Genomic DNA, 20,263 nt, shown 5'->3' with positions numbered 1-20,263 from the left:
GTGGACACACACACTATTACTGGGCATGTACATAATTCTTCTGGGTAGCAGTGAAAAAAACAGTTAACAAGTCATTACCTTTCACAATAAGGCATAAAATCCATCATAGAAAAGCCAGAGTAGTAGAACTTCTGGGAGTCCCCACACCCCAGGTTATATAACTGGAGTTTTACACACTCCTAATAGTGGCCTCTGCCTTGAACAGTGCTAGACTAATCTGGTCATGCTCAGAGGTGAGCACAGAAGACTGATGTAGCTTGTGGGGGGGGGGGTACTGAGTATGGTGTTGTCACTACTACTTGAATTTTCTTGGTTTTCTTCACAGATCTTAGAGGTGTGCAGAAAAAAAATCATTATAGCTTGTCCAGAGGCAGTGAACCATTTAAGAGCAGCAAGTCTGATTACCTTGGTGTGATTGCTTTGTTTTCACCTTCCTCATGCTCACATTTCATGTGCACACAGATGTCTATATTTTGGTGGTAGTGGCATAAGGTATGCTGTTTATATACATGCAACAGCTACAATTTGAAATATATTACTGTGTAATGTTTGTTCTTTCACTTTCATCACAGTCTGACAACAGAAGTTAACTGTCTTTTGTGGGTTAGGGGTGAGGAAACACTGTTTATATATTTTTGACAGTGACCACTTGAAATATATGACTCTGACCATTTTTGACAAGACATTCAATCCAATGTAACATCATAGAGGCACACAGAATATGATGTTTTTGGGAGTGGGTAGGAAGGCAGACACTCTTCTCAAATACAATCTGTATATCCTCACAAGCACTCGTCTTATTTTGAGGTACTGTATTGTCAGATACAACTTATTTCTTCATTGAAACAAAAAAAAAATAGACTGAGTTTCTTTCCATACACTTTTTTTTTCAGTCCATAATTGGATCAAAATGTTGAAAAACACTTTGCATCTCAGACCATTTATACCTCCATGACTTCTGGGCCTAATGGTCCCCAAACCTCAGACTTAGTTCAACTGCATATTCCACAAATTTTCCACTCCCTTTTAGCTAATTAGGGTGCATTGAAAGGATACTGTAAAAAGAAAATCTGAAGAGTATTTCTTTCCTTTGTTAAGATTCTTGTCCTTCATTGGTTGCAAAGATTGTTGAAGAGAATCTCTAGAAAGCACTTCAATAACATCTAGAAAAAACATGTCTCTCAGACCCCCAAATTCAGTAATTTCCCTCAGAGTTACTACAATGCAGTCTTGGACAGCTTTAGCACATTGAAAGGATGCAGGAAAGAGTTGAAGAGTAAGACAAAATATGGGAAGGGGGAAGCAGGGGTACATCAAAAGAATGTGCATAGCGGAGGGAGCAGAGGGCAGTAGCACAGATCACCATACATGGCAGTTCGCCCTTCGCCGGCCCTATTTATATTGTGCCTCAAGAAGAAAAGGAACCCAGAAAAGCCGCTGGTGAGTGAATGTGTGAGGGTGAGTGAGAGTAAGAGTATGAATGAGTGAGTGACTGAGATGATGAGGGAGAGAGAGTGCATGAGGGTAGGAGTTTATGAGAGTGATATTGCGAGACTGCTGCCACGGTGAAGAAATATGAGAAGTAACAATACATAAAATCTGATCAGACGGCACAGTTCCTTGCCTCACAGCAAAAATACTGAATTTACTAAGAACAGTGAAAATCCTAAAATAATGAAAAAGCAACAATTTTACTTTGAAACATTGTTTGTGTCTTTGTTTGTTTGTGTCTTTTGGCTTTTCCCGGTTAGGGGTCGCCACAGCGGAATTCCGGTCCGCTAATGATTGGCAGTTGATTTTACGTACCGGCTTGCCAGGCCTGACGCACAACCTTCAACGAAGGTACGCCCATTCACGCATGTCTCCACTCAGAAGATGCTCTAGCTGAGAATCGAACCGGACAGCGTCTTACTGTGAGGCGACAACGCTACCACAGCACCACAAAATGAGATTTATAGTAGGGGTGGGCAACTAAAAAGCTAACAAATTTAAGAACACAACAAGCAGGAACTCTTAAAACTCCAACAGAACAGAAAACGTAAAACAAAACTTTTAGTTATGTACTTACCATAACTTCGGATGTATGGGATCCATCTCGCCTACATTCATGACAGATGGGTTCGGAGCCGATCCATCGGCTCCGACTCGGCAACTTATATACTAGCACGAAGTCTCTCATTGGCTGGGCTACTCCCTATCCCAGGATGCACTACACCTGCTTCCCCAGATCTTGTTTGTTCGCTTTCATACACCCATGTAAACACAGCAAACACTATTAGTCACTATAACCAACTAAAGTTCTTCAAGAAAGAACACCAAGAAAAAAGTGACTACAGCTCCTCTAAATCCAAATGGAAGGGGGAAGGAGGGTGGGTACTTATGAATGTAGGAGATGGATCCCATACATCCGAAGTTATGGTAAGTACATAACTAAAAGATGTAATGGGATCCTATCTCGCTACATTCATGATACAGATGGGACAGCGTCCCTAGCACCTACATCCCGGGTGGCTCATTGGAACACACTCCTGAGAACTGTGGAACCAAAGGAAGCTCTGCCTCGAGAAACCACATCCAATTTGTAATGAGAAATAAAAGTGTCGGAGAAGTCCAGGTTGCCGCAGCACAGATATCATCTATTGATAACTTGGAGTGAAAAGCTACGGAAGTAGCCATTGCCCTGGTAGAATGAGCCTTGACTGGAAAGGGAAGGTCTTTATGAGCCTGTGAATAAATAAAAATGATACAATCTTTAATCCATTTAGATATGGAGGCTTTTGTTACCGGTTGACCCAATTTGTTCAGCTGCAAAGAAACAAACAACTGATTTGATTTCCGTGTTTGAGCGGTTCTATTCAAATAAAAACGTAGTTGTCTATGTACGTCCAATTGATGCAAAGTATATTCTGCGTTATTGGAGAATTCTGGGAAAAAGACAGGGAGTTCTATAGTTTGTTGCATACAGAAAGAAGAGGCCACCTTTGGTATAAATGTGGGGTTTAATTTCAATGAAACTCTATGCTTGTGAAAAATCAAATAGGGAGGATCAGAACAAAGAGCTTGAAGTTCTGAAACTCGCCTAGCAGATGTTATGGCTACTAAAAAGGCCGTTTTCCAAGACAGAAATTTTAAATCACAAGTAGCAGCTGGCTCAAAAGGACAGGCAGTTAGGGCAGCAAGAACCATATTCAAATCCCAAGGGGGAACAGGCTGAGATAAAGGAGGCCTAAGGAGCCAAGCCCCTTTAAGGAAAGCCTTACAAAGTTTGTGAGACATCAATGAAGGTTCAAAAGAAGCATGAAAATTAGAGATCGCTGCTAATTGAACCTTAATGGTAGAAACTGAAGAGCCCGACTGAAAAAGGGAGGCCAGAAAATTCAGAACCTCCGATACTGGAGCAGTGAGAGGATCTATACCTCGTTCTTGAGCCCAGAAGGCAAACCTTTTCCATTTACTGGAATAAAGTTTGATGGTGGAAGGTTTATGGGAAGAAGACAGAATGTGGACCACATCCGGCGAGAGAGCATTATCTCGGACTAAGGATGGAAGTGGAGTAACCATGCTGCCAACTTCAGGGACCTGAGAGACAGATGAAGCCGTCCTGACTGATGAGTCAACAGGTCTGGCACCGGATCCAGAAACCATGGACCTTCTATCGCATGCCTCTGTAGGAAAGGGAACCAAACTTGACGAGGCCAGTGCGGGGCAATCAGAATCATCTCGCTCTCCAGGTAAATGGCCTTCTGTATCACCCTCGGAAGGAGGGGGAACGGAGGGAAGGCATAGAGAAGACCGGGGGGCCAAACGTGAGTCAGAGCGTCCCTGGGAATCTGTCCCTTGGATGGGAACAGTGTGAAGAACTCTCTGCATTTCGCATTGTGGGGGCTGGCAAACAGATCGCAGCAAGGAAGACCCCATCTGTTGAAGATTTTCGCAGCTATACTCTGACTGAGGGACCACTCGTGGGGCAAGAGAATGGTCCTGCTTAATCTGTCCGCAATCACATTGGACTTCCCCGGTATGTGCGTTGCCATTAGAAAGCGGTTGGTAGCTACCGCCCGGTGCCAAAGTCTCATGGCTTCTCTGCATAGTGGGTAAGACCTGGTACCCCCTTGCTTGTTTATGTACCATACTACTGACATGTTGTCGGATAGGATCGCAATTGGGCCCTGTGGGAGAGCGTGATGGAGAGCTTGGAGTACCAATAGTACCGCTCTCATCTCCAGTACATTGATATGCAAATGTGTTTCCTGGATCTGCCATGTGCCTTGGACCGACCTGTCCAGGTAACGACCCCCCCACCCTACCTGGGAGGCGTCTGTGGTCACAGTGGCAACGGGACGTTGAGGAATAAAGGATCGCCCTTGGTCAAGATTTGACTGTAGAAGCCACCAACGCAGATCTCGACGGCAACTCTCCGTGATTATGATTAAGTGGTTCAAGGGCAGTTCCTGATAAGACCATTGAACCGACAGTAGCCATTGTAGAATTCGCATGTGAAGTCTGGCCAAGGGAACTAGGAGTATAGTCGACGCCATCGAGCCCAACAGTTGTAGGATCCGATGGGCCGGGGCTCTTTGTAAGTGAAGGCAGGATTTGACCTGATCTTGTAAGATCTGAATTCTTGCTGCCGGTAAGAAGGCGCGCATTCTTTTTGTGTCTAAGTCTGCGCCTATGAAAGTAATACGCTGAGAAGGCTGTAGTACAGATTTTTGCAAATTGAATGTGATCCCCAAGAAACGGCCCAAGTTGAACATGGCTCTGAGCGCTTGGAGAAGTAGATGCTCGGAGGTGGCTGTAAGGAGCCAGTCGTCTAGATAAGGAAACACCTGGAATCCCAGACTTCTCAGGTGAGCAGTTACCACTGCCAGACATTTGGTGAACACCCTGGGGGCTGTGGTGAGACCAAAGGGCAGTGCTCGGAATTGAAAATGACTGGCTCCGAGGCGGAAGCGTAAATGTCTCCTGGACTCTTGAGCTATGGGAATGTGATAGTAAGCGTCCTGGAGATCTATGGAGCACATCCATGCATTTTTTTCCAGCAAAGGAAGAATAGATTGAAGAGTGACCATTCGGAATTTGGACTTCTTTACGAAAATGGGCCTGAAGTCCCCTGTCTTTTTTGGTACCAAAAATAATTTTGAGTAAGTTCCTGATCCGATCTGGTCGGTGGGGACAGGCTGGATGGCTCTTTTTTCTAGCAGCTTTGAAATTTCTAATGCTGCCTGATCCCGCTGACTGGGTGGCACGTCCGGGATTTCCCTTATAGAAAGGGGGGGTTTGTTGAAAGGGATGATATATCCTCCGGTAATAATGCGAAGCACCCACTGATCGCTTGTTATGGATTCCCAAGCTTGTGGATGCGCCGCAAAGCGACCCCCGACTGGCTCCGGGGCTGCACAGTCGGGCAACCACTCAGGAACGCTGGTTGTATGAAGAACCACGAAAGGAATCGCGGTCTCCAGAGTTACGGGGGCCTCTGCCACCTCTGGGGCGGCGTCTTCCAAAATCCCCCCCCCCCTGCCTCTGGAGGGGGAATCACTGGGTGGAGTAGAGAAAGACTTTTGGGATTTTTTAAACCACATTTTCCCTCCTCTCCCAGCCTTGGGATAAGGCCTGGAAGGAGCGGAATAACGGGCCCCAACGGCAGTCAAAGTCTTGCCCTCCTGCTCGCACCGAGTTAGTGTGTCCTTCACCTTGGGTCCAAACAAAGATGACCCATCAAAGGCGTCGGCGAAGGAAGACTTGAAGGCCTCCGTAAACGAACACAAGCGTAACCAGGCTTGTCTCCTAAGGGCAACGCCTGTTCCCGCTGCTCTACTCGCCCCTTCGGCCGCATACGAGATGAGCCTCATGGACGAGTTAACAATAGAACAAAGAGTAGTCATCTGTAGCCAACAGTCGAGGCCAGCGCTTCAGGTAGATTACCAACAAGGGAGTCATTTAGCTCTTTGAGAAGATCCCTTTGGAGCCTTGTAAAATGACATAAATAATTCAGCGACCATAAGGAAAAAGCCGCTGAGGACAGGGTACGCTTCCCGTACCTATCCATACTCCTAGAATCCTTATTAGGAGGATGAATAGACGTCGAAGCCTCTGCCACGTCCTGCTGTGTGGCAGAAGCCACCACCAAAGCATCTACCGGTACACCCTTTGTGAGAAATTCTTTTTGTGGGGGAGCTGACAAGAATTTATTGGGCCTCGCAGGCACCGGTTCCACAGAATCAGGGTGTTCCCACACCCTTCGAGAAATCAAATCAAGGAGTTCATCGAAGGGCGGAGACACCCAGGAGGCGGAGGGCTGGGCCCCAAAGGCCTTGAGGAAGACTGACTCCTCAGTTGAAGGGGTTTTGGCTTGCCAATCACCTCTCCGTCTCAGAATCTCCAAGATATCTGAGAAGGAGATATCATCCGAAGATGATTTGGGGGACCCCTCAGCGTCATCGAGGTCAGTATCCGATGTAATAGACTCATCTTGGGAGTCTACGTGCTTCCTCTTACACAATTTCTTCCATGGGGGTTCGTCCAAAGCAGTTTCGGACGGACCACCCAGAAGAAGGGAACCCCCGATTGGGGTATCCTCAGGCCCTGGGGCCCCGCTGCCGGGGGCTGCAACGCAACAGAGGCACCAGTCTCCAAATCTAGGGACGGTGAGGTAGAGTCTAGTTGAACCGGCAAGGGCATGGCCAGCGCGCTCCTCATGGCCTCAAAGGCCGGACCTCCAGAATCCAAGGAAGTCACTGGTCTAGAGGCCACGATGGCACTGGGAATTCCAGCAGCCGATGCTCCGAGAGGAAGACTAGGTACCGAGGCACCTAATCCCAAGGTATTCCCCTCAGGCCCGGCTGTAGAGGTCGCAGTACCAAACCCTGAACCGGAGGACAGGGTAGGAAGCATGGTCGGAGCCGAAAGGCCTGATAGGGGTCTCTGCTCTGACCGTATGGCTCCACATTGCTCCACCACCACCGGCTCCAACAACTCAGAAGAGGTTGGAGGAGGAATCAAAAGTGTAGGGGGGGGGGGGATCGGCTCCGAAGCAAACTGTGCTGGAGCCGAGACCATTTTAGCAAATACTGGAGATTGGAAGAGCCTCTGTAAAACCCTATCCAGGTCCGAATCCGATAGTCTCGAGGATTTAGAGGAGGTAGACACTCGAGAAGACTTTCCTCTCGGCTCCGAGGGAGAAGGGGACCGGCTCCGAAACGGCTCCAACACTGTCGGCGCCGACTCCACCAGCTCATGGATCACTATCGGCGCCGAAGAAGCCTTTTTCTTCGGAGCCGAGGGGGAAGAGTCTGAGCTGCACACTTCCACCGGCTCCGAAGCCATTGGAGCCGATGGAGGTGATTCACCTCTCGATACTCCAACTTGCGGCTCCGAAGACAATGGAGCCGAAGTAGGAGGTATCGAGGCAGACTCTTTGACACTCGGCCCCGAAGTCAGTGGAGCCGAGGAAGAAGAGGTCAACTTTTTCTTTTTAGAAGTCGGCTCCGATGGACTTGTCGGAGCCGACGATCTTTTCTTTTTGGAAGCAACAGGAGGATTCAAAGCTTCCTCAAAGGAGGGTTTGATAAGCCCTTTCAAAATAAGCTTGTTCTTACGTTCTTGAAGAACCCTAGCAGAAAAAGCATGACACACGCTACAAGTCTCTTGTAGATGTTTCGGCCCCAAACAATAAACACAAATAGAATGGCTGTCTGTTATGGACATTTTATAACTGCACCGAGTGCATTTTTTAAACCCTGACTTTTGTTCTTTAGACACAGTACCGGTTCAAGAACAATAGAGTTCACCACAAAAATTAGCACTATAAAGAAAAACAGCGCCAACTGAAAAGCGAGACTCACTGGCGCAAGCACTCAGAAGAATTGTACCTGACAAGTAACTGACAAACAGAACAACGGCCCAAAGCCCTGTAATTTAAACGGGCTTGGCCCGAAGACAAATAACCACAAAGGAATTAAATTAAAAGAAAAATAAAGCCTTTTAACTAAAAATACACAAGGATAGGGCAAGGGCCCTCTAACTAAAACGGGCCTTGCCCGACAAAGAAAAGAACAAGTACTAGACGACACTCAGCACTCAAACTCTCACAAATAGAATAAAGAAGCTGTTAAAACAGCTGTTTGGTTAATATCTGACAAAAAACCCCAAGGTCAAAGACCAATAAAGGTAAAGATAAAACACTTAGCTCCAGCCAAGTCGAGACCACGTCCAGCTTGTAAAGCGGCAAACGAGATCTGGGGAAGCAGGTGTAGTGCATCCTGGGATAGGGAGTAGCCCAGCCAATGAGAGACTTCGTGCTAGTATATAAGTTGCCGAGTCGGAGCCGATGGATCGGCTCCGAACCCATCTGTCATGAATGTAGGCGAGATAGGATCCCATTACATCAAATGTTATACTAGAATAAGATACAAAATTTGAAACATTAATTTTGTTAATAAATATATCAGCACAGTGGTTTGAAAAGCATTCAGCCAAAGTTTAATTTGCAATAGCGACTTTCCTTAAATTTGCTCAAATCAGCTAATGTAAAAATAAAGTACATACCTTTTTCTTTTCCCTCATATCATATAAGGCTAAACTTGCAAATAGTGGCTCGATCTCGATTTCAAACCTAAGATTACATGAGAAGACAAGTTAAAGAAGCTGATCTGATAACAGGAGACATACATGTACATGAGACTCTGAGTTTAAATAACCCAGTATTTTCCAATACATTAAAACAAGAAGCTGTATAAAGACAACTGTAAATGTGCAAATGTATTTGTTACAGAGTTGAATAATTTAAAGTTTCTATGTAAAATACAGTGGTTGCCACATTTTGGAAAGAAATATCTGTTTTTCTTAGAAATCAAGGAATCATATACTGTCAATTCAGTTTAGAAACTGAAAAACAGAATGGATGAGCATGTAATGACGTCAAGCACAAGACACTGGTCAGTATGGAATTCCGTAGCAGGGAAATGATATAATTGCAAACAGACTTAGGAATGCAAATATTTAAGGAAATTAGCCAAAATGTTGGGGAAGGGCAATTACACACGACCTAGCTGCAGTGCTCGGGACTCAGAGCTCCAGCTCTGAAATGGACCTGTCTGCTAAATACAACTCACTAGAAACTCAGTTTTTCTTATTTTCATTAGGTTAAGTGTTTTTGCATGGGGACAAGCACCCTCAACCCTTGAACTTACATATACCAACACCATAGTTACACAAATATGAAGTAAAATGACAATCTGAAACAAAGTAATATGTGTCAGTACACACGAGAAATAAATGATGGTAAAGGTTTCTATGGGAAACAGAGATTTAGGGATTCAACATCAGGGAGATGAATCAAGAAGGCAGACATCATCCAGTAGGCATTCCATGTTTGGCAGAAACGTCGCTAGGGTCACCAAAACATAACGGGAAGCAGAGTGTAAGAAAATACCACAGTTGTTGGTGGGTCTTGATGCAGAGAAAGCATTTGACAGAGTACGCTGGGACTTTATGAGCAGGGCAATGGAAGCATTTGCATTCCCTGATAAAATTATATGATATATGGGGGATCTGAGGCAAAAATTAAAGTGGATAGGGCCCTCTCTGATAATTTCTGCTTTAGCAGTGGAACCCGGCAAGGGTGTGCTCTTTCCCCTTTGTTATTTGCATTATATTTAGAACCACTGGCAAAGAAAATAATGGAATTACAAATTCAAGGATACAATTGGTATGGTAGTCATGAAGAGCTGGCTCTATTTACAGATGATACTATCTTATACCTGATAAAACCAGAAAAGGACATTAGTGTTGTGGAACATTTTCAGACAGTTTCAAAACTTTTCGGGATACAAAATTAATGATGCTAAAGCAAAGGCAATAAATTATGTACCCACACACCAATTGGTTCAGCAACATCTATATTTATGGGGACAAGATAAAATTAAATACTTAGGGGTAAGGATTAAAAATGATTCCAGTGTGGGTGCTAAAGCTATGTGGGAACAGACTAAACAAAAGGTAATACAAAACCTGAGAAAATGAAAGCTCTCTTATATGGATACGGATAGTAAAACACAAAGTTAAAATGTTTTAGTCCCTTTAGTCTTATACACAGATCAGGCATATTTTTATCAAGCAGAGGGGAAGTTGTGGATAGCAATTAATAAACAGTTGAAGGATTTTATCTGTGAGGGAAAGATGGCAAGAGTCAAGTGGTATAAGCTGATTCTTCCAAAAGAATAAGGCGGATTGGAATTACCTGATTTGAATGGGTATTTCAGAGCTACACAGCTAATGCTTCTATACATAGCACAAGCAGAAACCTATAATTCAAAGTAGAAACAGATGATGATGAAACGGGGGGGGGGGGGACTCAAGAACCAAGGAGAGACTGGAATTTTGGATGCGGACCTTTAAGGAGAATAACAATAATCATACATAATATTATATTCATAAAGCAGCAGAAAGTATTCTAAGAAGTAAGCCAACAAGGGAATGGAAAAAACAGATTCTGCCGATAAGGATGACTGCAATTAGGGATACAGACAATAGGCAAGAGGGGGCTGGAATTTATTGGAGAAAACTATTCAGCTCACAGAATTTAACAACTAAAGCTACATTCAGATCACAAAAGTGTGAACATACTTTAATTCAAGGCAGTTGATGAGGAACCTGTGTGCAAACTCTTCCTGGGGTATATCTGGAATCAAGTGATGCCTTCGGATTTCTTCCTGTAATTTAACAGAAGACAAAATGCTCTTGTTAAACCCAAGCTGCACTACTCCATTTAACTATGTATTTTTAGGTTCAAAATCCACTTCTTCATTATGCAACTTTACCAATGATCCCACATTCACAAGAGTACATGCAGTGGGCGGTGCATAGAATAACTGCTGTCATATTTAGAGACAGATTAAATGTCAAGGTATTGCTCTTCTGAATACATTCCCTGTTGGAACTGTGAGTCCCAATATCATGTAACCAAAAATTGTGATGAGTGAAACGTGAGTTCAATAAATAACAGCAGGTTGTGCCCTTTGCTGTTACACTTTGAAGTGTTTATTAAAGGAGGGGTTATCATGCTGCACCAACAATGTGGAGGGTAGGAGGAAAACTCCAAGGTACTGCAGTTTTGGGCTTACTGTAACCCCCCCCCCAATTAACAGTTACATGTCTTCACTCCTGAGGATCGCAGTTATGTTCTTTGGACAATCTACAGGCATCCCCATCTGGCTGAACTACTAATCATTTTTACATGACATGCAGCAGTCTCTGTGGTATATGTTGCTTTACTAAAAAGCCAAGACAAGGGCAAGCTATATGGAAAAAATATGCTACATACTAGTACTGTCAATCAATATAGCATGGATGATTAAATAATGAAATGTAGTACATGGAATGATTCACTCCTTACGACCCTGTCAAATGAAGCTACCACCTATACAGTGGTAGTTTAGGTGCATGTTAAAAAGTATCACTTTGGCAAAGAGAATAATTTCAAAAGTTTTATTAGAATTCACCTCACAGTGAACACTAATTATAATAAAAAAACACAGCTCATCAAAAGCATAAACTCCCCTGAAAGTAAAGATCTGACCCTTGTGTACATATGTATATGTTCAGAAAAAAAACATTTCTTTACATTAGAGAGAAGCAGTTTACTATGCTCTCCAATATAAGGAAAACCAAAACTATTAAACCCATAACCAGTGTATTATCAACTGTTCGTCATGGCTTTCATTTTCCGGTATAAAAAAAAATCATACAGTTCAAAAAAACAATTATTTGTTCTTAAAGCATAAAAACATGTTGTGTAATTTATATACACCATACTAGCTAAATAAAACACTTAAAAATGGGTCTATATCAATACATCGAACTGTCACTTCAAAGAATGGCAATTTCCCTCATGTGGGGGGTTGCGCCGCCACATACCCTGCTAATTATATACACCAACTCCAAGATCACACTACAGTGAGGAAAGGGGAAATTTCCCGATCCTCACTGTACTATGATCGCAGTATGATCTGGAACTGTGTCCAAAATCCATGGTTTCCATATCAGATGAGGCCAAAGGAAGGGAAACCAAACTTGTCGAGGCCAGAAGGGAGCAATAAGGATTACTGAATTCTCCGTCCTTTTGGCTTTCTTTATGAACTGTGATATGAGAGGACTCAGGGGAAAGGCATACAACAGACCGGGAGGCCAATCATGGAGAACAGCGTCTCTGGGTGACTCCCCCAAAGGGGGGGTTAGGGTGAAGTAATTTCTGCACTTTTTGTTTAGGGAAGAGGCAAACAGGACGCAGCAAGGTTGGGCCAATGGCGAAAAATCTTGGTTGCCACTACAGGGTTCAGGGACCACTCGTGAGGCATTAGAATGGTTCTGCTCAATTTGTCCGCTATCACACTGGAACTTCCCAGAATGTGCATTGCTATCAGAAAGCGGATGAAAGAAATCACCCATTGACAAACTCTGAGTGCTTCTCGACACAGTGGGTAGAATTTGGCTCCCCCTTGTTTGTTTATGTACCACACTACGGCCATGTTGCCTGAATAGCTACTGTCCTGGAAGAAAGGGCATCTTAGAATGCTTGCAACACCAAAAGCACTGCCCTCATTTCCAGAACACTGATGTGCAAATTGGCCTCCAATTGGGACCATGTGCCTTGGACTGTCCTTCCCAAATAATGCCTTCTACACCCTATCTGGGAAACATCTGTGGTCACTATGGCTTGGGACTGGGGAAGAATGAATGGTCGACCCAAAAGGTTCTGGTTGGAATGTAGCCACTACTTGAGATCCTGTCTGCAATGGCTGGTAATCAAAACTAGATGAGACATCAGAGACCATTGGGATGCTTGCAACTACTGTAGAATTCGCATATAAAACCTCGCTAGAGGAACCAGAGTTACTGATGCTGCCATGGAGCCTAAGGTTTGAAGAACAAATTTTGCTGGTACCCTGTTGCTCTGAAGAATTTTTCTGACTTAAACTCTGACACATTGTAGTCTTTCTGGACGTAGGGATGCAATCCCTGTAATAGTGTCTAAATGAGCACCGATGAAATCCAGTTGCTGAGAAGGCTGGAGGTTGGACTTTTCTAAATTTATTGTTATGCCTAGAGACATACAAATATTTACGGCGCAGTCTCTTACCTGTTCTAAAAGACGTCTGGTGGTAGTGGTGAGGAGCCAGTCGTCGAGATACAGAAAGACTCAGAAGCCTTGCAGTCTGAGATGAGCTGCAACCACTGCCATGCATTTGGTGAACACCATGGGGGCAGTGGTGAGGCCAAAGGGTAATGCTCTGAACTGGAAATGACTGGCTCCTAGCCCGAAGTGCAGAAATCTCCTGGAGCTTTTTTCCATTTCTGTGTGGTAGTAAGCAACTTGGAAGTCTATAGAGCATATCCAGTTGCCTTTTTCCAAAAAATGGAAGCATGGATTGAACCGAGACCGTCCAGAATTTGGTTTTCTGAACTGCCTTGTTGAACTGGCTGAGATCCAAAATGGGTCTCCAGTCCCCTCTTTTTTTGGGCACTAAAAAGAATCTTGAGTAAACCTCGAATCCTGTTTGGTCTGGTGGGACTTTTTGGATGACTCTTTTTTTCGAGCAGTTTTTGAATTTCTAAGATTGCTGCTTCCCTTTGATTGGGTGGGACATCTGGGAGTTTTTTTTCTGGGGTTTGAGACTTACAGATAGTGGAATTTTGTAACCTCTGGATATTATCCCCTGCACCCATTTGCCCGAAGTTATCAATTGCCAGGCAGGTAGATGCAGGGATAATCACCCCCCCTCCCGACTGCTTCCAGAGGAAGACAAGAAGGCCCCTATTCAGGGGTGCTGATAGGAAGTTCCAGAGAAAGATTCTCTGGACCCCTGATTCTACAGTCCATTTCTGTCCCTAGGGCAGTGTCTTCCATTGCTTCCCCCTCTGCCCCAGGGAAAGTCTTTGTCTCATGAGTCTTGGAAAGGCCCTTTGGATTTTTTAAATCATAGTCTCCTACTTCTTTGGTTCCTAGGATAAGGCCTCTGAGGAGTGGGGAAACATATGCCTACGGCAGATAGGGTCTTACCATCTTTCTCACATCTGGCTAGGGTGTCTTTTACCTTTGGGCCAAAAAGGGTGGATCCGTGAAAAGGAGCATTGACGAATGACGCTTTAAATGGCTCTGCAAAGGCACACAGGTGCACCCAGGAATGCCTTATAATGACTATGCCTGAACCTGCTGCCCTGGTCATCCCTTCAGCTGCATGAGCAATCAGACTCATGGACGAGTTGGAGATAGCATCAAGGGTTGCAAACTGAGAAGAAACTTTGTCACGGATCTCTTCAACCACTGCCCCTGAGAGAGTATTTGAAAGTTCTTTAATTAAATCTCTCTGTAATCTAGTAAAGTGTACCATATAGTTAGAGCGAAGGTCACTGAAACATAAACATGCTTCCCAAATCTATCCAATGTCCTAGACTCCTTGTTAGGTGGATGGGTAGTCAGACTCTCTTCAGTAAGTTCCTTTTTGGTGGCATCTGCTATCACCATGGCATCAACAGGAACCCCTTTAGACCAATGTAGTTCATTTTTAGGAACTGATAATATCCAGTCAGGTCTCTTGGGGATTGGTTCTATAGAGTTGGGCATCTTCCACGCCCTCTGAGTGATTAGTTTTACAAGAATGACAGTGGGTGGAGAGATCCAAGAAGTAGAGGGCTGGGCATAAAAAGCCTCCAGGTATACTGATTCTTCCAAGGAAGGTTGAATGGAGGACCAGCCACCTCTCTGTTTCAGGATTTCTACGACGTCTCCAAAGGATTCATCATCAGGGGGTGACTAGGGGGAATCTTATCCTTCATCAAAAACAGTATCTTCTGTGAAGGACTCTTCCAGGGAGTCCAAGTGCTTTCTCTTGCACTTTTTTTTTGCAGGGACTTCCTCAGGGGATGATCCAGGGAAGTGTCCAAACAGGAGACACTAAATTGGGAGTCACCTGAGACTTTTGTGTCCTCTGTCCTGGGGTGAGACTGATAGTAGTTCAGGTCTAGAGGAGGTAGAAATCTGACCCAACAGGGGTGACAAAGACTGAGCGTCCCCAATGGACAATGCCTTATCCATTATCCTAAAGGCTGACCTCATAGAGGGATGGGAGACCAGAACCAAATAGAACTCCTTTGGAACTGGGGTCACACCCCGCACCGAAGAGGCAGCCTCTGGAACAGAAGCCTGGGTCATTCTTACAAAGGCCAAGGTGCCGAGGGACATGTACGGTTCCAAGTGAAAAGAAATCAAACCAAGCCCCTTCAACCAGACCAGAGAATCATGACCCCAGGAGACCTCTGGTGCAGAAGGCTCAGAGGAACTCAAGACAACTCTCAGAACTGGAGATGAGGAGGCTACTGGAACCGAAGCAATCAACACTGGAGGAGTTGGAACCAAGGTCTCGATAGGAGTTGGAGGAGGAGATACAGAGGTGTTACAGCTAGACTAGTTCCAAGGCCAGAGTGGCTAGGAACCGAGGATAACCCCCTAGCCATCAGCAGCTGATACACAAGTCTCAATACATTGGCCACAGACAGACTTTTAGTAAATCAAATGGAAGATGAGGATGGAGATCTGGGGGTTTTGTTTCCAAAAATGGACTGGGTGGCATGTCTTTGAATGGATCAATGGATGCAGAATATTTAGTTCTTGGTAGTTGTAATAGCTTCGGTACTGAAGAATCTGTCAGTGATGAAGCAGAAGTTGTTTTTGGTTCAAAGGGGAGCTTGGGTCTCGAAGCAGATAAATCCTCTGGTGCTGAGGAACTCTTTGGTATCGAGGATGACACCGAGGATGACTTAGGTACATTTTTTGTCGGTTCCAAAGACCTTGGAACTGAAGGAGGCCTTTTTCTTGAAACAGAGGAAGATGAGGAGAAAGTGCTAGTTTCAGGTCTAAGCTCAGATAAGGCCTCGTCAAAGTTAGTTTTAAGAAGTCCTTTTAAAATTAACTTGTTCTTTCTGTCAAGGATCATGTAGAGAACCTGTGACAGATTGGACAGTCTTCTTGTAAATGAAATTTTCCCAAAACAGTATACACATAATGAATGGTTGTCCAAATTAGGCATCTTGCCTTCACATTTTTGGCACCTTTTAAATCCTGAGGTGCGTTTACTGGACTTAGCAGGAGAGGTTTGTCAAGGACAATGTCAGTGGTCTCTGGCTGACTAAATTTGCAGATGATTGCAAATTAGGAGCTGTCATCGAATCTCACACTGACACAAATGTTTTCCAGGAGGGGCTGACAAAGACAAACAACTGGTGTCACAGTCATGGACTAAAACTAAATGCCAAGAAATGCATAATAGTATCCTTTGGGAAGTCATCCACCTCTGGTAACTATCAAATTGACACATGCCTTAGAGTTGACCCAGCAGTCAGGGACTTAGGGATATACATAGATAGTAATCTAGCCTTTGATCATCACCTGTCTACAGCGGTGAGGAAATCATTCTATGTTGCACAACTTATAAACAAAGGTATGGCATTTAAGTCCAAGGAAGTCATTGTTCCACTGTATTTGGCATTCATCAGACCCATCATTGAGTACAATGTCCCCTTTGGTATGTACCTAACTAGGCATATCCAACAACTGGAACATCCACAGTGGTTCATCACTTAAAAAATACAGGGTGTAAGTAATATGTCCTATGCAGTCCTCCTCAAGGCCCTATCCCTGTATTCCGTCTCCTACAGGCTTTTGAGAGGAGATCTATGCCTGGCATACAGGGCATTGTCAGAGCCCACCCTGATGGACCTCCTGCATATCCACAAAACAAACAGTACCAGAATTACCCATTCTAAAGACTTAAACCTTGCCTGTGATATAAACAGGACCTGCTGGAGAGATAGGTATATATCCCAGAGACTGCCCTGTCTATAGAACAGGCTCCCCATCCATGTGAAGCAGAGTTCCTCCCTAATCCAATTCAAGTGCAACTTGGAAAATTGGATCAGAAACCAGAAATTCATGCCTGGTTTGGCACCTATGTCTCTGATGCAAACAGGTAACCTTTAAATGGTTCATCTCCCAGGGCTGTACTTACACTTATTAAGGGTATCAGAACTTGTCAGAGATTTGGGATGCATGGCTAGGATTAAAAAGCAACTTGTGGTCGTTAGCCTAGTAAACACCTATGACCCTATAAGTTTGTTTTTGATTGGCCAAATAGAAATAACTGATGTTACAGTCACACGACACAGGAGATAACACAGAATCAAGGATTTTTTTTTTAAGCTAAAGGAAGAAAATTTATAGACACAATACCAGCAATGGTAAAATAGAATACCTAAAAGGTAACAGATAGAAAGAAGTACCAGCAATGGTACTTAAGTTCTACCAATGGTAGGAAAGGAAAGAAAAGGACAGAATAAAGATAAATGATAAAGCTAAGAGAAGCAGGTAGATACAGTGAGAGGAACTAGGCAGAAAATTCTTATAAGGAATAAAGAATATTAAGAAATATTAAAAGATATTAAGAATTACTCACTGTTACAGGAAAGGCTCGAGAGAAGGAAGCTAACGTGTCTGGTCTGCGAAGTGGCAAACGAGATCTGAGGTAATCTCTGTGAGAAGCATTATGGGTAGTGCCTGGCTCGAGAGTTTGGACAGCGTGAGCTGCAAGATATGGCTGAGTCAGTTTTGAGGTTTGGAACTGAACCCCACTGTCCCACTGTCAAGGACTGGGTGAAGATTGACAACGTCAGATATAAAATTCTACAAAGCATCTAGCATACAATATCCTGCCTCAAACTATATATTTTAGGATCATGTATCCTTTACATTTCCCCTAAAACCTGAACTCCCAAAAGGCATATCCACACAGAGGGAAAGGCTTCAAAGGATCAGGCAGTGTTGCCTGTGGTCCACTGACATGAAGAAACACTTGCCCAACAATGGAGGATAACCTACGACACTGCTTGGTGCAATCTTACAGTTGGTTATATTCAGTAAATGGGGGTTGGGGTGTGCATAACCCCTCTGCAAAAAAAAAAAAAAAATCCAAAAAAAAATACCATTGCTTCATTTTATTACATGATATAGATACACACCCATACATACAGATCGCGTGCCTGTGTATTTTATATATATTATACTGTATGGGCACAGAAAAGTATCAACCAGATCTGAAAGGATTAGCAGGGAAAAGGTACAAAGGAAGAAATTCTTAACTCAACATTACAGAATGAAAAACAGCCTATTCTTATAGGTTTCTAAGATGAATACTCTGATATAATTGAAACCGTCAACTTAGAACTTTCACAGGAGGAAGGAATATACGGGTCTGCCCTTCATCCTTCACTCTGGATGTAGGGCCTACATAAGCTCTCCAAGTTTTTCACCTCTCGCCCTACCTGTCTCTCAAACTTGGATAAGTTGCACATTTTCCACCTCTATCGTTATCTGCTCTCTCAGACTTGGTTAACTTCCACATGTGTGTTTTTGTCATTCTCAGTGCCATTTGGTTTCACAACCATGGGATTGTCTTGGGACCTTGAGATCAGAGCCCCATCAGAAATAGACCCAGCGCTTTCCTTGTACTTTGATAACATTTTTGGGGCCAATAGGAAATAGGAAAAAAAAATATAAATCTAAATGTATGTATATTAATATAACAATATACATTTAAAATGTCTACAGTCATCATATATTGTTTTCTTTAGTTTCAAAAATTATGAAGAGTTACACACACACACACACACACACACACACACACACACACACACACACACACACACACACACACACAAACATTTATTTTATTTATTTATTTATTTATTGATTGATTGCACTTTACAGGTATACACATTTACTATGCATAAGACAGTTTGTAAGTTCTAGGAGTCTGAAAATGTTGATATACACTAATGATTTTATATAAACAAACATGTTATTTAAATGTATTAAAAATTTGTATTTTATAGGTGTATTTTTATATATAGATGCATATATATACTTTTTTATGATTTAATATAAGAGTAAGGTTTTAAAGTGAATACATTTATGTGTATTCTACATGGAAAATTATTATACTTAAAACAGATTACTGTGCATTTAAAAGCAGAGTTCATTTTTACTCTTGACTCAACAAAGGTATTTAATCACATGATGTCAGGTTTAATTAGATGAAGATCCTTGATCCTTGTTAGCAATTACAGGACAAAATAACTTACTGGTGGAAAATCATTCCCTTTAGTATTAATTTGCTTTTGTTGAATATTTATTGCTGTCTTGTTTCCTAAGTTCTCTTTGGTTTCTTGACCATTACGTGTTCTTCTGTTTTCTGATTCAGTATGTCAGACCATGAAAGCATTTTAACTATCCAAACCCATCAAACTTCATCAACTTTGCAAAATTATAAACTGCCCCAACACCCTTGCCACTTTATAATACACTAACTCCAAGATCACACAACATTGAGGAAGAAATTAAACCCTTATGTTTCTGTCTCCTTGTCTTACAAAAATATGATTCATGCCCTCCCTTTGCAGTGTAAGTGAATGGCATTCAACTATATGTTAGTATTCATAGGAGGTTACTAAGCTAATGGCCCTAGGGCCTTTACAAGTCTACTCATGTAATGCCCTTGTTCCCTAATGTACCATGGATAGACAGGTCATTGTTAGCAGAGTGACACTATGATCAGCACAGAATGACCCTGTCCATGAGGCATATAGGTGCAATCCCTGGGGTGAATTTTTGGTCTCCCATCCAATTGTCAAGGTTGTGCTTAAATAGGGTCATTGAGGAACTCTGTTTCACGTGAAATGGGAGTTTATTTCAGAGGAATAGCAGTCTCTAGAAGACATATCTGTCTCTCCAACGTGTTCTGTTCATGTCACAGACTATTCACTTATACACCTTCACAGCAGTAACACACACATATCAGTTTAACACACTCTGATGGTATTTCCCACCTGAAATGACTGTTCAAGCCTTAGATTACAGCCATCATTGGATTAGGCATAGAAAAGCATAAGATGGAGATGTGTTACTTGTGACCCAAGACTTGATCTTTAGTCTGCAGTGTGGTTGAAAAAAAAAAGTATCAGGCCTTCCCACTGTATACAGGCATGTTCCACTATAGCTGCCATCTAGTCTTAAAACATTTCCTAATATCATGCATAAACCAAACAACAACACTGGCTACTTGCTCACTTTGGTATTTACATACCCAGAGGGGTCTCTCAAAGCTCTGTCCTGAGGCCTCTCCATTTTGGCATATTTTTCTCAGATGTCAAA

General features: G+C 43.2%; 1 protein-coding gene across 1 annotated transcript in view; it reads right to left on the bottom strand.

The window, feature by feature from the left end:
* The window catches only part of LOC122787839 (dedicator of cytokinesis protein 7-like), a 4,057,077-nt gene that overhangs the window by 3,592,850 nt on the left and 443,964 nt on the right, over positions 1-20,263 (bottom strand). The window contains exons 7-8 of the mRNA XM_044054755.1: positions 10,630-10,715; positions 8,551-8,617 (exon numbers count right to left, since the gene is read on the bottom strand). Coding sequence (XP_043910690.1) covers positions 8,551-8,617; positions 10,630-10,715 — 153 coding nt within the window. The remainder of the gene's footprint in view (positions 1-8,550; positions 8,618-10,629; positions 10,716-20,263) is intronic.

Source organism: Protopterus annectens, chromosome 13.part0, assembly GCF_019279795.1.
Source record: "Protopterus annectens isolate FY-2018-M chromosome 13.part0, PAN1.0, whole genome shotgun sequence".
NCBI classification, from domain to species: domain Eukaryota; kingdom Metazoa; phylum Chordata; order Ceratodontiformes; family Protopteridae; genus Protopterus; species Protopterus annectens.
Note: the sequence above shows the minus strand (reverse complement) of the source record. Positions and strands in the feature narration are given on the sequence as shown.